General features: G+C 40.0%; 1 protein-coding gene across 11 annotated transcripts in view; it reads right to left on the reverse strand.

Annotated features, from left to right (window-relative positions):
- Positions 1-17,415, reverse strand: part of LOC145998727 (voltage-gated inwardly rectifying potassium channel KCNH6-like) — a 1,156,077-nt gene that overhangs the window by 87,213 nt on the left and 1,051,449 nt on the right. For all 11 annotated transcript variants that reach the window (XM_083135244.1, XM_083135252.1, XM_083135248.1 and 8 more), the window contains 3 exons: positions 16,632-16,884; positions 12,219-12,406; positions 2,101-2,255 (listed from right to left, as the gene is read on the reverse strand). In XM_083135244.1, the coding sequence (XP_082991370.1) occupies positions 2,101-2,255; positions 12,219-12,406; positions 16,632-16,884 (596 nt within the window). The remainder of the gene's footprint in view (positions 1-2,100; positions 2,256-12,218; positions 12,407-16,631; positions 16,885-17,415) is intronic.

Below are 17,415 nucleotides of genomic sequence, written 5' to 3' on the forward strand. Positions count from 1 at the left end.
GAACAAAATACTATCGACAAGTAGGGTGTAACGAGTATCGTGTGAGTCGAAAACTAGCAAATGGGTAGCCAGTCCAGCCCCAACTAGGGCATTCCTACTGGAATAACGGTTCTGTGTGATTCAGGCTTTACGCCCATAAATTCTGGGACACAGAATGATAAAGTATGAATTGAATTGAAATTTCGTTTTAAGCCTACTTTATGCACTGACAGGCTAATCGGGACTGGAAATACAGTTTAAAGTGGGATTCAACCACTAGGGGCTTCCACCAGGTATCAAACCCGGGTCCCCTTGATTCGGGGAGGCCCTGAAATAAATATGATCAGTGGTGAGGGGACATTCTTGTAGTACTCTGCTCTTCCCGACTTATACCCGACAGCAAAATAGGTGGCAAAGGCGCAACTAAGCCTAAAGGTAGCCCCTGTTTAGCAAGGCAATTTATCTTCTCTATGCAAATGGTCTCCAATCTTCTCCCCCTCCCTCCCCCCTCTCTCTCTCTGAACTGCGAGCGAAGGGTGCATGTTGAAAGCAGAAGGTGTCGTTTACTTTAATTAACCCTTAACATATCAAGGGGGGTCCTCGGAGGACCCCAGAGAGTGAGTTTTGGTGATTCTGCCGTAACTACAACAACCAATTTTTCTTGATTTTTGTATGTGTCCCAGCTCAGTTTAAGATAAATATTATAAAATTAGACTTATAATGCGTTCTTTGAAAAACAAACAAAAAAACAATCTTTAAAAAATAAAAACACACTTAGGGTCCTGGCAGGACCCTGCTTGGTATACTACGTTACAAATTCGGATTGATTTATGTCTTGTTTTTTACAGAACGTGAAGGCTGTAAATTTTGAAAACTTGCCCGCCAACAAAGCTCAGACTATGACATTCTTCGGATGCTGGATGAGTGTGATGTCAGTGACCCGGAGGATGTCTTGAGCGAAGCTGATGAGGAATTTATTCCACAAGTAGATGTGTCAGAGTCGGAAGACAACATTGAAGTGAATTCTGAAGAAAGTGACATTGCCAGTGAAAATTCTGATGGGGTTTCCGATAAAGGAGATGAATTTATTGCAAAATCAGGAAGAAAATGGACAAGTTCAGTGGCCCCGGTGACTCGCCATCTCCAATATAACATTGTCAGAGGATCTCCCAGGCCAACGCGCGCAACTAATCTTGCAACCACAATATCAGAAGTTTTCAACATGTTCTTTGATGACCAAATTGTAGATACTATATGCACCTTCACCAATGCTGAAGCGTCACGTGTTGTTGTTCAGGATTTCAATGTAAATGCTGCTCCGAACAGAATGAGAATTTGGACAGATGTAGATCCTGTGGAAATAAGAGCGTTTTTTGGTGTGCTGCTGATTGCTGGAGCTCTTCGCTGCCGAAAGGAAACAATTTCTGAAATGTGGATAACAGACGAAAACATCCGTCGTGCAGTTTCTACTGCTGCCATGGCACGGAACATATTTGAGCTCATCCTCCAGTTTATCAGGTTTCACGATAAATCAACACGTGCTCAACGAAAGGCAAATGATAAACTACAGTTATACGTGACGTTTGGGATTGGTGTGCAGGAAATTGCAAGAAGCTTTTGAACCATTTGAAGATATTACAGTACATGAGCAACTAGTCGTGGCAGATGTCCAACGAGTCAGTACATGAAATCAAAACCAGCAAAATATGGGATCAAGGTCTGGGCAGCTGCAGACGTGAAGACGTCATATTTGTGCAACTTGCAAGTCTACATTGGAAAGCTTCGAGAAAATGCGCCAGAGAAAAACTTGGGACACCGCATAGTATGTGACTTGATGGAATCACTGTTTACGTCCGTGCCAACTGCAGAATTTTTGCTGCAGAAGAACATTACTATGACAGGAACACCGAGAGCAAAAAGCCTGACATTCCTGCAATGATGGAAACTGCAGGTCGGGTAGCAGTGGTCAGCTACGTCCCAAAGGAAAGAAAAAACAGTCAGTGTAGCCTACTTTCCACTCAATTTCTTGATGATTCAGAAACACCTTAGGGGTTGTTGTTTATGCCCCTGCCCGGAGACCAGAATTCCCGGTGAATATCCACCCTGTATTATTATACTCACCAAATGCAAGCCAACCAGTGGCCAATTAATGCAAACGTTGCCATGAGGAGAAGAAGGACGGCAGCACCATATTCTGAGTATCTGTCAATCTTTCTGGCCACTCGCACCAGGCGAAGAAGCCGAGCAGTCTTCAATAGGCCCATCAGAGTAGTGGTCTGAAATGGTAATTCATTTGTTAGTGCGCTAAAACTGTGAAACAAATTTTATGTTAAAACAGTACTAATACTTATATTTTATGGCAATATAGTCACCACCACTGGAAACAACTTCCACGACATCTCACCAGAGAGATTACGTTTCTGAGCTTCATATACTTATTTTGTTTCAGATGCTAGTGATTAGAGGCGAGGGTGTGGGGAGATGGGGGGGGGATCAACGTATATATATGTGTGTGTGTGTGTGTATGTATGTATACACACACACACACACACACTCGAGGGTTACAGCAAAGTCACGGAAACCATGTTTTTCAACGATAGGGCTAATGCGGGTCAGGCAAGAAATTTTAAAATATGCAGTGGAGACCCCGTCACATGTAATGTATTGTGACGCCACTAGATGGCAGTGTCTGCCAAGACATTGAACTGAGGGAAATGGGAAGTCAGTGAGTGTTTAACAGTCGTGCAGGATGAATGTGACCCGGCGTTAACAGCGTTCTTATGTGAAAATAGCAGTTCTCCGTGGAAGGAATGCGAGAGAATGTTACACTGAGCTTGTGGAAGCTTTAGGAAATGATGCTCTACACACCGAACTGTTGCGAGGTGGGCAGCAGCATTCGGGCGTGGAAGAGAAGCAACTGCCGACATGCAACGTTCAGGACGACCTGTGACTGCGCGAATTTTATCATTTTCTCTATCCTGATACAGATCTATATGTTGTTCAAAATTCATACATTAAACCTTAGTATATATCGTGACCTTCCAGTTGTATATTTTACAATTTCTTGCCTGACACGCATTATCGTGGGAAAAAAATAGTTGCCATGACTTTTGCTGTAACCCTCGTATATAGTTTTTTTAAAAATTTCAACCAGGGTTGTTAAAGGTCCAGGAACCCATAAGTTCTATTCGGTCCCGCTGCAGGACCGGAACTTTTTTCTCGCACAATTTAAATTCGGTCCAAGTTGCGTAGTTTTATTGAAAAAAGGTCCCTGGACCGTATTTAAATTGATCCGGAAAAAAATGTTCCTGGACCAAATTGAAATATTTTACAGATAAAAAGGTCCAGAACGAATTTACGCTTGCTGATATTCTCTCCTGGACCGGAATTGAATTTATTTAAAATTCTTGGACCTTTAAGAACCCTGATTACAACTTGATCTTCTACCCAAAGCAGTGGGTATAGATTACTACACCAGCGTAAAAATATAATTCAGTAGGCTCCTACTTGTCCCGTGCCGTGCGCTCTGAGGGATAATAATTCACACCGAAGCGACAGGCGACACATGTCGCTTGGAAAGGAAACAATTAGCAGCAACGTTTCACACCATAGCGGCATGACATGACAGCGATGTCCGTTGAACCGCGGAAACTGCGGGCTGTCACTGCGTAAAGGTGTTGATACCTTCCACGTACATCTTTATGCCCTTGAATACAAATCTGTATAAAATCGGTTTCACAATGTGAATTGATAATGATGACGGATTTTGAAAACAGATGCAAAGAGCTTCAAAACATTGTATGTGTAGGACTAACCAATACAAAGAGATAGTAGTTTCGCAAAATTGATAACGGTTTCTTGACAAATTTCAAAAATTTGAAAATTAAGAATTGTGTTCGAAAACCTTTCTGCCTGAACCATACTAAAATTTCATCACGATCGCACCACCCGTTTTTTATTTATAGAATTTCGAAAAGAACAATTATTTGCAAAACTAAAAAAAAGACACTTTTTTATTCTCACGACGATAAAAAATAGAAAGCATACTCGAAAAAAATTTTGGTCAGCATAGATTAACGTAGAATTGAATAAGCTAAATTTTGATATACCCCTTTTTATGTAGGTCTACTGGTTAAATTTTAATTGGAGTCCAAACTGGATTATCTATAGAACGCCGAATTTGAATCGAGTGCTATTGTTTTGTTTCGAGGTTGGCAAACCTGTTCTTACCAATGTTGGTATCTGTTGTCATGCCGATTAATGTAGCCTCAATTGTTTTGACTCGTTTGTTGTGGTTACGATATGGAACAGTTTACGATTAAGCAACGTGTTCTTATTGTGAAGACATTTTACCAAAGTGGTGACGGAATGGCCGGCAAGGTCATGTGATCTTACACCCTGTGATTTCTTCTCATGCGGGTTTGTGAAGTCACAGGTGCACGCCAACAAACCACGAACCCTTTTGGAACTGAAGACGGAAATCATACGGGTATTGGAGGCATCAGGACAGACATCTGCGAGAGGGTTATCAACAATTTTTTGGAGCGTATAAATGCATGCAGACTCAGTAGGGGTGGACAGATGCTTGACATTGTCTTTCATACGTAAATGGGAGATGTTACTGCTTACATATATGTGAAATATAACTATTTTCATGATATTTTCCCTGTTTATATTTAATTTTCTAATTCGGCGTCCTATACGGAACAGCCTATATAATTTTTTAATTCGGCAGTAAGCACGGGTGTTCTTTGTGAGTGTCCCTTCACCAATTTCATCATATCATCACTCATCCTCATCCCGAAGGATAACCAGCCTCCACCCGCATACATTCGAGGGTATGCGCTTATGTCCTGGTGCCTCCAGAGACCAGGATGTCATTTACATGAATGTCGGTTCCCCCGTTTTTCATCTTTTTTTTATTGTTTAAATCTTACAAGTTGTCTTGATTCTACAGGTGCCTTGTGCAGACATTCTGCAGGATCAAGTAGCAGGATTAACCAAAAATGGCAGAAAAGCGAAGTAAAATAAACAAAATCAACAAATCATTACCTCGCACGAACATCATCATGAACAAATCGTATGCAATAGCCGAATTTAAGAAATAAGCATAAACCTGGGTCTGTTAGTGAAAAAGCTGCATTGCGAGGAAAGCGAGCAATAACATTTATAGATTTGTTTGCAAACTGACAATAATATTAATTTCAAAGGGCACCAAAACTTTCTAAGGTGCAGCAAAGCCCACTGTTTTTCAACATTTTCGTCCGTTCGTCGCCCAGGGCGACTGTCGTGCTTCCTCCTGTACTAGGGCTGTGTCCGAAAGGTGCAAGAGCATACTTGAAGCGAGCATCCTCCGAGCATGGTCTTGGAGTGCGGTCTTCAAGTCGTGGACTGGAAGTGAAAGTCTTCCGAATTGCACTTCGAATGCAGCGCCAAATACGTCCAGTATATAAAACTGAGGACACGTTGTTTTCCCACATTTAAACCCTTGTTTTTCTCCATAGAAATCACATAGCATTTTCAAATGTTCCTATACATACATTTCCACACATCAGAAGAACTTCAACCAACAACTTGCTGCCTATAATGTATATTTAATCTGTGTTGCCGACTCTCTACCTCCGTGATGTCAAGCAAATGAACAATGAATGCAGAAATCACGTGATCAAGTCTGCAACGATCCGTGCTCCGAGCTGTGGTCTCGATTGCTCGTGTACTTGGCGCTTTCTAACTGCACTAGGTGACGTCACTTCTGTAGTGCATTTTAATGCTTATTTCGGCTTTTCCTTCTTATTCTGTAATTTTTGCACTTTTTTGCAATAATTGTCTTGTTTTTGCCGAGACTGGAGAGGTCGTATGCTCTAAACAGTGTTGCGATAATAATTATCTTACTTGCTCTATTGTGATTATTATGTGAAAGAAGTCGCAAGCAAGGTCACATTCACAAAATAAAATACAGGATGATATACAGTCCTTGAGATTTGAAATCTGAAACGATATCACGAGCTTACACAAACAATGTTAGGGCCTCCGGTATCTTAATACATTTATGAAGAGATTCCTAACTGGAAGAAATTGTTCTTGCTCTACTGGGATATCTACAAGTCGCGTGCCGTGTGCAGTAACTGGTTCGACCACCTTTAACCAACCACGTATAAACCAGGCTGGCTTGGGTACGTCACGCTCTCTTGCGTGTTTCAAACGAATTGAGTTTCATGTTTCTTTGAAAATCGCAAATTTCCTTGCACTACTGACCGGATTGCATTCCACTGGGCAGCTGTAGATATTGCCTTAACCTATTGTTCGTTTCCTTTATTTTATATTAAGGTCCATATATTACCTGGAATTACAGAATAATGAAAGCAATAACACTGTATGGGAAGCGGAATCTTGTATTTTAGCTGAATTTATAGTTGAAGCCAAGAATAAAACAAGATTCAGTCACTAGAAGACACTGCTTTCTATTTATACCTATGACGTCTTATAATGCACACTTACATTTAATTGTTTCAATAATAATAATAATAAAACAATAAAGAATACAAATAATAAAAGTATTTTTATGTGACGGTATTTTCTCAAAAAACGAACCGAGTTGGAAGAGAGAGTGATGTATACGGTCTCGTAACAAACTAATTTATTAATTATTAATTTATTATACAGCTGACCTCTGTGGCGGAGTGGTTATCACAGCGCGCTACGACGCCAGGGATCCCGGATTCGAACCCACTACTGGGAATGAGTATTATTTGTGAGTGTCCCTTCACCAATTTAACCACATAATCAGTCATCCTCATCTTCAATATTAGCAAAAGTGGCAAAAAAGCGAAGTAAAATCAATCAAGTTATCAAATTCTTGTGATACGAATATTTAAATATATATTTAATTATTTTAATCACAATATGGAATTAAATAAAGACTTAAAATTGTGAAAAGTGGCAAGCCGCTTACCTACACTTTGTCCCGGGAATCTCTGGAGCAGGAGAACGAAAACAAGTCCTCTGCGCAGGTAGGGACTAGAGAGGGCTCGACAAATGAAAGGGTGAAAGAGGAAGTGAGTTCATAGAGGGGGGACCGCAGCTGCAGGTAGAAGGGAGATTATTTCCGTAACATCTTTGGCAGTTATGCATTTGAAGCTTCGGAACGAGTCACAACTCTCGAAGCAGTCAATTAACCAAGCAAGCCGCTGACGTCATCTCAACCCAGAACCTTTCGCTAAGCCCCTTGCTCAGGTTCTACACGCCCACTAGGCTCGCTAGACAGACTCGCTCAGTCTGCTGCAGATGTTCCGAAAGTAATTCGACTCTACCAGTCGTTTTCAGCAGCTTATAGGCCTACTGCTTTGCGAAATATTCAAATGGGATTACACTCAAGCTTTGTATCACGTTAACAAATACAACGATAGCCACCTACGGTTGCCTATCCCCACACGGGCGTATTAGATAGTATGGTACTTATTAAGGAGTGATGCGCTAGCCAAGACATTAACCACATTAGAACGAATAAAAGAGAAGTTCAATTGAGTAAGCAGTTTATCAGATCCCATAGAGTTCCACTTGATGCGTTCATGGCATGTAGAGCTTTCACATGGATTACAATGACTTGTTAAACGTGTTAGCATATTGTATTACGTCATATGTTTTTTTATTGACGCGGGAAATGAGGATATCGTAATTGATGTCAATGTCATCTCGATTGGATAGCATAACCGATCATCTATATGAGCGTGCACGAGACAGCATTTCGATGCGACGGCAAGAAGCACAAAAGTTTATTAAGTGGTGTATTTTTTACGAGCACAAAGCAGAACATTGCATTTGATCCTAGCCAAAAAGAGAATGTAAAAGGGAACACTATTAAGCTGTGTTTCCATGTTAGAAAAACACTAAAGATGCTGACCAATGCAGTTTGTTATATCAGGGACGACCGATTCTTCGGGACCAGAAGCTCACTTGAATTTGTATTCGACCCGTGTATCAAAGAATGCCGCGTATCGCATTTTCAACCCCGCTGGGTGAAGGATAGTGAATGTAACACGCTACGAAGCTGGATATCCTAGGTTTGAACTCTTATAAAGGGGGAATGTAAAAGTTGGAACAATCACAAGGGAATTTTCAGTCTGATCCAGGAACAGCACTGGAAAGAGGACAGCAGAAGTGAAAATGAAGGGGTCGCAGGTGGGCTGCGATTCTGAGAATTAAATCAGTTTCGCTCAAAATTCAGAATTCATAATGTTTGAAAATTCTAGCTCAATCATTCCAGGATTGTCTCCCTGTTGTATTTTTGTGAAACTGCGAATAAAGGTTTGAAAATGTGTTACAAATTTGGTTTCTGAACTTCCATTATCCAACATGCCGGAAGTTTCGGGGGGGGGGTAAGGTTTGAACCCTGAAAACACTCCCTCTAAGTACGGCCATGCGGATTTGGTTACAAACACGTAACTCGTAACCCTTCCAAGATCACTCCATGGTTTCTTTGATATCGCAGGAACTCAGTCCAAGGGCAACAGGTTTGCGAAGGGCGGCTATCCCAGTTTGCACTAGCGTAGACCCTACCCTATCAGTTCACATGAGTTATCAGCCTTTCTGCAACAGGAAAAACTAGGGCGTGGAACTAAAAAAAATAGCTCTTTGTGTACCAAAAAGTAATTTACAAGATTCCCTGGCAAACGTGATATCTTGTTAACAAGTTTGTATGTTTTGTTAGAATTACATAATGTAACCTTGCAAATTACAACTTCTACATAAAACATATAATATTGTAATTAACACAACTTTCGTAAATTTTGCTTCGAAATATAGATAAAAAAATCTTCCCGAATATTCTTATTAAATATATACCATAGATCACGCCTACAGATGTCTCAAGATCTGTTTGACATGCCAGAATTGACTGAAGCGCCACAAGTCTCAGGCTAAGAACAATTTTAGTTACTTGTAAAGTGTTTTATTATGCAATGAAGACTACCTTGGTCAGCATATTTAGTGTTTGTCAAAAGGGAGTTAGTGTAAAATGGGTCCTACCTTTCTCGCCCTTTAAGATAAAAAGTTCTTTGAAATTTCCCCCGAGAAAACGCATGTAAATTCATGCAAGATAATATGCAAGAAATGTTACGGCGCACGATACCCTGTTGTGCTGTGACCTTTCTACCTTCTTGCATATTCCACAGCAAACACGTCTTAAAGCACGTGACCTTTTCACCCTTGCATGATCGGAATCCCCCAATCACTCACCTACAACCGCACCTGAATTGCTCATGGGCTTTCTGCACCATCAAAACAGAATGATGCTTGTAAAAGCAGAGGAACGTCTTTCACAATGTCAATCAGAGCCCGCCTATCGACCTGACGGAGAGGGGGATATGGGGGGGGGGGGGCAACTGTTTGCATATTGAAGTACAGGCGCCTGCTTTGGACGTGCAAGGCTGAGCCCCCTTCCCCCTTAAAGCACTTAGAGGGGCGACAGTACTTCTTGTTCCCCAATATCCTCTCACTGCAATACATTTTTAGGAAAAATTTCGGTACGAGGGGAAGTCCTGGGTCACAAAATGATGTGGGATAGCTAAAAATAGCAGGGAGTTGTTGCTAGAGGTGTCATTAGGTGGCAGCACAATCCAGCTTGATGATATTCAGTCAGCAGTTGCTAGATAGCAGACGCACGCATGGGCGGGTCTCCCTCCGTGGAAAAAATCTGCTGACGTCCATGATTAGGGGGGCAATTTTTTTTAATATCTCGTTTAGAATACTGACATGTTCACAGTGCCCCTTTTCAGGTGCCCAACATAATCTTGCACTGCATGAAAACAATTTGGTTAGAACAATGAAGATGTTTCAAACTCCCCACAGGTTACACAGTGAAGAAACTGAAGAGCTTGCTGAAATATTTCTCTTTTATAGTAAATTGTAAGGTCCGTAGTTTCTATAATTAGTGAATACAATTCCACAAGCCACGCTACTTAGTATTGAAGCTTCTCTGTTCATCTTGTGTCAAATAACTTGAGAATGTTACGGCGTCCTTGCACTGCGTTTTTAAAAACCAAATTTCTTTAAGAAAACTCGAAGGTAAAAAACAAACTGATTTGACAGTACCAATGCAGTTTCTTATCGCAGAAATTCCGAAACTATCAGGAAATTGCAGACATTTGGTCTGCAGTCCCATCTAGTGTGTGAAATTACGTAATTTCCTTCCCATCCGTATACTGTCCTATAGGCTACGTCTTGAATTTAGGAGAATATAATAAGTCCGAAGAAATTTTTATGGACAAGCGGATAGAACAGGAAATCTGGTAATTTTATTCAACCATAAGGGGGGGGGGGTTGGACCCGTTGAACCCCCCCTTAAATACGCCCATGCCTACGTTGTTAGGTTAGGTCTGTTAGGTTTGGTCCTCTTAGCATAAATACTGTACACTGTAAATTTATTATTATTTATGCTACGAGAACTAAACCTAACTAGCCTAAAAACTTAGACATTTAGCCTAACAATAAAATCATTCCCCGGTGACGTCAGAACTAGTGTTTTGCAATATATCGTCCAGACGATATTGAAAAAAAATCGTCTAGGCGATATCAACTAGACGATATATCGTTACTATATTTTGGCGATATATATCGTGTTGGCAATATATCGTCACGATATTTAGCGATATATATGGTGGGGACGATATATCGTCGATATCACGATACGGATGAAAAATCGTATCGTATCGGCTGTGACGATATTTTCTTGACGAAAATCAAATCGCATATCAAATTTCCAATATCTTCCATCCCTATAGTTCTTGTCCAGTCTTACAGCGGGCGCCCTATATGCTAGCAAGGGAGGTGGGGAGCGGGGAAGCGACCAATCAAGCGCGATAAGAAACAGAGCAGCCTGTAGAACGAGGTGCGCGCAGCACCCCCTCTCGCGATATCGTAACTCTCGACGCCACCGCTGTTGTCTGGTTGGTCTGCTGCGTATTCCCCGTTCCCCTCTTCCCTTCCAGCATGTAGGCTGCCCACAGTAAGAGTAGACAAGAGCTATTGTCCTAGCCTTGGACGATAAGGGAGACCCCGCATGGGGAGCTGTTTAAAAATGGCGCCCGTGCTCGAGCAGTGTATGCTAGATGAATAGAGCGTGATACGCGTCAGAAATTGAAAGCAACAAAACAGTTAGTCCACAGTTCAAAATCAAAATCATGGGTCTGTCAGACCGCTGTTATCATCGTCCATAGTAGTTAAGAGAAAAACTCAATATGCTGACCAAAGCAGAAATTTATTTTATTTTAAAACATAAACTAAACGTAACGTTTCAACCTTCTAGCAAGGTCTTCTTCAGACTCTGTACCAAGTACAAATGAAACAAGGTACAAAGCAGGACGATATATATACACAAAAATCACACCCCTCCAGACACAAGATTATTAGAAAGTTGTTTTTTTCTGGAACATTCCAGCAGGTGGCCTTAACTTGTCAACTGTACTTTCACCTGACAGGCATTTAGCTGTTTAGCTAAACGGGTTTTTTCCTTATCCTTTCTTTCTTTATTCCTCTTCCTTCTTCTCTTTTCTCGTGAGATAAAGAGTCCAACCACTTTCCAGATGAAAGGAAATGTTTAGTAAAATCGCCTGTCAGGTGAAAGTACAGTTGACTAGGAAAGACCACCTGCTGGAATGTTCCAGAAAAACCAACTTTTAATAATCTTGTGTCTGGAGGGGAGTGACTTTTGTGTATATATATCGTCCTGTTTTGTGCTTGTTTCATTTGTACTTGGTACAGAGTCTCAAAAAGACCTTGCTAGAAGGTTGAAACGTTACGTTCAGTTTATGTTTTAAAATAAAATAAATTTCTGCCTTGGTCAGCATATTGAGTTTTTCATATCATGGAAACAAGGCTTAATGGTGTTATAGTTAAGAGATAAGATAAACAAAAATTTTAATGATAAATATGCCATTTCACTAAGAGCAAAATTATATTTAGTGCCATCTCTCTGCAGAGAAGGTGTCTACCGCTTTTCCTGCTTTAAACCAAAGAGGAGTACGACTTGGATATTTTGCTCTCCACGAAAAACCATTAAAATTTAAAGCCGCTTGCTTGCTTTCACGAAAACTCCCCTGATCCCAGCTCGCCCTAGAAGACATATGGGAAACCTTTAAGGAACGAGACTGCTGGGATCTGGTTACTGAGAAAGTAACCTTCCCGTTACTTCTCGTGGGATTTTCCGCCTCCGAAGTGCATTATTACTTATAGCAGTGACTCACCTCGTCTGTATCAGCAGAAGAGCCATAGAGGATGAGGTCAAACGGTATGGCAGCGACCAGGTCGATGATGAACCACCCTCTCAGGTAGTGGACCGCTATCTTCCCCGGATGTGAGACAACCTCGTCATTGCTGTTGACGTATGTTGTTCGGAAGTTGATGAGGATGTCCACTATGAAAGTAACGTCCACTGGAAAAAGGAACAGAAAAAAATAATAAATTTCAATGTAAAATTGATTGACCCAATTTAATTTTTCTTTACATAACTGCAAAATACAAGCAAAATCCAAAAACAGCATCAGAATCACTTTGGAAATTTCAATGTATTATACAGTGTGTCCAAATTTATGAACGAAATTTAAATTTATCTATACGACTTCGAAATAAAATCAGAAAAAAAGTGTTGTTACTGTGACAGTGCTCTAAAAGCGTCCTTACATTTGGCATGCAGAAACGTTGCAGAGATGGTGAGGAGATGAGAGAAATCTCGGTTTTCATCTCAGTCCCGTTTCGAATTTTGAGACGAATTGAGGTGGTCTCTTAAAACTTGAGACGAAAGTTAAGACCAAACCTTTATAAACTTTTTGAGACGAGATCGAAGAGAGCCTGCCTCTGCCTGCCTGCCTGCCTCTGCCTCTGCCTCTGCCCCCCTCCCTCCCTCTCTCTCTCTCTCTCTATCTTTCTCTCTCTCTAAGAAAATCAAAGGACTATTTATTCAAATAATTCATATCACTAATTCGTAGTTACGTAGAGTCAACGCTGTTCATATTTCCTGTGAACACACGTTTACGGACATAACGGAAATGTAAGTGTTAGTCGATTTTAAAATCATCTTAGACACTAGAACCTTTAGATTCCCCCACTGGTGTGCGCAAAGGCGAACTGAAGGGACTATAGCCCCCTCATAAATATGGAGAAAATCAAAATATTTAAGTGAAAGCACTACAGAACTCGAAGAAAACCAAAGTGTTAATACAAATTCCGCTTAACGAACAACTTTTAGAATGAAATATAGAATCAAACCTTTACAATTTCAGCCCTTTGAAAAAATTCTGTGTAAGCTAGTGGATTCCGCGTAAAGTCTTCTGCATCGAAATATAAACGATACATATTTTTGCATGTTTTATATGCTAGCATTCGCACGCTTATAAGCACGAATCCACCGATCCCAAAGCGACGAAATCTTTGGAAAATAATTTTACGAACGGCAGAAGCTAGTAGTATTATAACTTAATCATTTTCATATTAACAAAACAGCTTAGTGTATTCATAAGTACAATGCATGTTTTCCCATATGTAAAGACTGGTTATGAATCGTTGATATGGAATATGCTGCTTGAATACTGTAAAAAGGTCTTATAAACTTTCATAATTTAATCTGGCAACAGAAGAATCACAATTTTGATAGTGTTACATATTGAAAGAAAGAAATTGGACGCTCTTTTATGACACAACAGAAAATAAGTAAGAACATTAGTAATGCATTTTTCCTCAGTTGAAAGATTAAGTTCTATATCATTCATTTTTAGAAATGATAAGGTTTGAATTTCACAATTAGTCACTTACTTAATATTATAATTTTTCTACGAATCAATAAATGTTGATTAAAATGCACTGGTCTAATCACGATTCAAATTATTCATAAATTATCAGGTAATTATTTCTACCATTTTCCACTAAAATATACATGTATTTGCACGTTATTTTGTTTAATGTATGGTACAAATTTTTAAAACAATCGCTCAAAATATTATTTCTGCACTGGAATATCAATATATAAGCATTTCTGTGCTCCATTTCAAGTTTTTACGTTGTGCTCACTTGTGATATGTGGATAATGCAATACTTTTATGTGAACTTTCTGGGGTAGATTCACAAGTTCCCACAATTCTTCATCAGATCGTATGCATTTTGAGTATACACACTTACGACCCAACCTTATATAATTCTAATAACCTTGATTATTGTCACATTAAAATGATATTCCATTTTGTGATTAGATAACAAGTATTTTAATATTCTGATGTAATTCCTGAACATTTTGAAATAAAACACTTGGTACAGTGGGATCCACTAGTATTACCGTGCAAATTGTCCATGGCCATTTTCATTATTTTATAGCTTACATTCTGTGTGTTTTTAAGCAATGTACCGTGCTTCCATTTCGATCTGCAGCCGAGAGATCGGGAGAAGCGTAGCGGGCGCCGCTGACGGAGATGCCGACATTTGCGGCCTGAAATGCCCGCTTATTTTTATGGACATATGCAGACATTTATATAAATATTGCAAAACGAGCACTAACCTGTGTTATAAGAGTATGGTTTTAATTTTAGTAGCTTAGTGACTGTATGTGCCGATGATTTTGACACGCCCACCTCTTGTGAAACACGGCGTAGAGGTTTGTTTGGAGAACGTTCTAACGCTGCACCAATATCATCGAGTTTTGCTTCGGTTAGAATCCGCCGTTTTTGCTTAGGTGTTTTAAAATTTAACGATACAGTTTCTCGTAATTTAAGGACAAGATGTCTAACCGTATCTCTGTGTGGAGTTGAAACGCATGGGAATTTCTGTACAAATTACCTACACACGTCTCGACACGAGTTTGTTTTCACGTACGTGTCATACATAAAACATCTTTGTTCTAACGTGAATCTTGCGGCTGGCATTCCAATCGTCTCACTGACACGTCACACATACACACTACAATAACACAAACAAGTAACTGCAAGTAACCAAGAATAACACTCTTGCGCACAGTACGAAATTAACACGCTCTTGGTTTACATTGCTCGCCACTATATTTACAACTCTGTCTTCATCTAGTCGCAAAGGAACAAAAAACTCGAGCTCGGATATTTCGGATTGCAAGGAAGCTCACGAAAACCATTCACTTTTATCGGTTTCGTCTGCAGTGTAATCCTGATACAGTGTTGCACATTCGAAACCTCCAAACGATTCCCATGGCCACAAAACTCTTTCAAGGATATAAACTTAAACAGGACGTTACTGGTCAAAACTATGATTAAAATGCTTTATTATCTGTGGCTCTTAACATCGTTTCTATAGCGTATTTATTTGTGTATATAAGAGCAGAACTTGGATGAATTATAGAAGAACTTTTGCGTGTTATAACACAGGTTAGTGCTCGTTTTGCAATATTTATATAAATGTCTGCATATGTCTATAAAAATAAGCGGGCATTACAGGCCGCAAATGTCGGCATCTCCGTCAGCGCCGCCCGCCACGCTTCTCCCGATCTCTCGGCTGCAGATCGAAATGGACGCACTGTATTTTTATGTATGCTTCTGCAGAAGTTGTCAACATCTTGTTTTGAGTTTTCTTTTAATTCTTCAAGCTCTTATTGGGTCAAATAAAGTGCACGAACATGGTGATGGACAATTTGCACGGTAATACTCATGGATCACACTGTACCAGGTGGCCAGAATTAAAGTTACCGAACTCAGAGCCATCTGTAGCCCGTTTGAGGCATCGTAGAACTCTGAAATTTGGTGAATCCACCATGCAGACCATGGGGAAGAGGATGGCGATAAAAAAAAATAGTTAAATTTTCTGCCATCAGGTTGAAATGTGACGCTGTACTTCCATGATGGGTTGTAATAATGACGTAAACTGCTCCAATTGGTTAAGGATTTGCCTTTACCTTGCAATCTTGCAATAAACACGAGATTATTTTCTCGCAACTTCCAGCCACTAACAAATGTCTTTCATTATAACAGCGCCACATTTCAACCTGGTGGCGGAAAAGTGAACTATTTTTTATCACCATCCTCTTCCCCATGGTCTGCATAGTGGATTCACCAAATTGCAGAGTTGTACGATGCCTCAAACAGGCTACAGAGTGCTCTGAGTTGGGTAACTTTAATTCTGGCCACCCGGTACATTGATGCATATAATTGGAGATTACCAGAAGGTCATCCCTTACAAGCCCCCATCACTTGGAATAACATCAGCCAGGCACCTATCTAGAAATATATTTCGGGGGTCGAACCAAGTGTTTCAGAAGTAATAATAATAAAATTATAAATGTTTAAATTATAATAATGATATAATTACATTATATAAAACTATTAATTAAAATATGTAAATTAATTAACACTGGAATGTTATTACACCAATAGGTAAAACTACAGTATAAGAATAGCGTAGTTTACAACTGTCCTGGCAAAGGAATTAATGTCAAATAGATAAAGAATTGAATATTTATTGAATAGCCAAAAAGGATGTTGAAAAATAATGTTCCTGATTAATATTTTATGCACATTATCATAAGTAGCAGTATGCATACATTTTCTTTGGCGCTGTCCTTTAAAGCCGCATGATCCCAATCTAATACTTGCCTTCCAGTAAGTTTGGCGGAAATAAATAACTAGCAGAGGAAAAAGGCACGCACTCACCTATGAGATCAATGATGATCATGGGGTCGTCCTGGTACCTCTTGTCACTACCTTTCTTCTCGTCGCCGTCTCCGGGAGCGTTGAGGAGGAACGCGGCGACGTACGGCGTGAAGATGGCGGTGTACATGACCAGAATGAGGATGATCCAGTCCCATACTGCCTTGAATGGACTGTAGTGCAGGATGGTCCACTTGTGGATCCTCGGTGACTGAAGCTTGTACTCGGGCAGGACGTCTGCACCCAGCGACAGCACCTGTTGGGGAGGGAGAAAAGAGACAATGAGGCTTTGTTTTCGTTGTGCTTGCTACTTTAAAAGAAAAGCTGCATGGAGGAAGGGCAACGAGGAAAGGAAGATTAAAGAAAGGGCTGTAACGATTAGGGCTTAGATGAGAATTGTAATATTCAGAACTGGTGAAAGAATACAAGGCTTCACCAAGAGCTCAAGGACCAGAGAGTGAGAGACTGAAAGAGAGAGAGAGGGAAATAGAGAGAAGAGAGGATAGAATAATAGAGGAGAAAGAAATAGAGGAAGAGTAATGAAAGAGAAAAACATACAAAAGAGAAAATGAAATATAAATATAGATGGAAACAAAAAGAGAAAGTAAGAGAATAAAGATGGAAATAAGAAAAGAGAAAAAGAAAGGGAAGATGATGAAAATAAATAAGAGAAAAGGAAATAGAAATAAAGATGGAAAGTAAAGAAAGTAAGATGAAAAGATGGAAAGAAAAAGAGAGACAGTAAGAGAAAAAGATGGAAAAAAAGGGAGAAAGTATGAGAAAAGAT

This window comes from Lepisma saccharinum, chromosome 14, assembly GCF_977018435.1.
Source record: "Lepisma saccharinum chromosome 14, izLepSacc3.1, whole genome shotgun sequence".
Lineage (NCBI taxonomy): Eukaryota > Metazoa > Arthropoda > Insecta > Zygentoma > Lepismatidae > Lepisma > Lepisma saccharinum.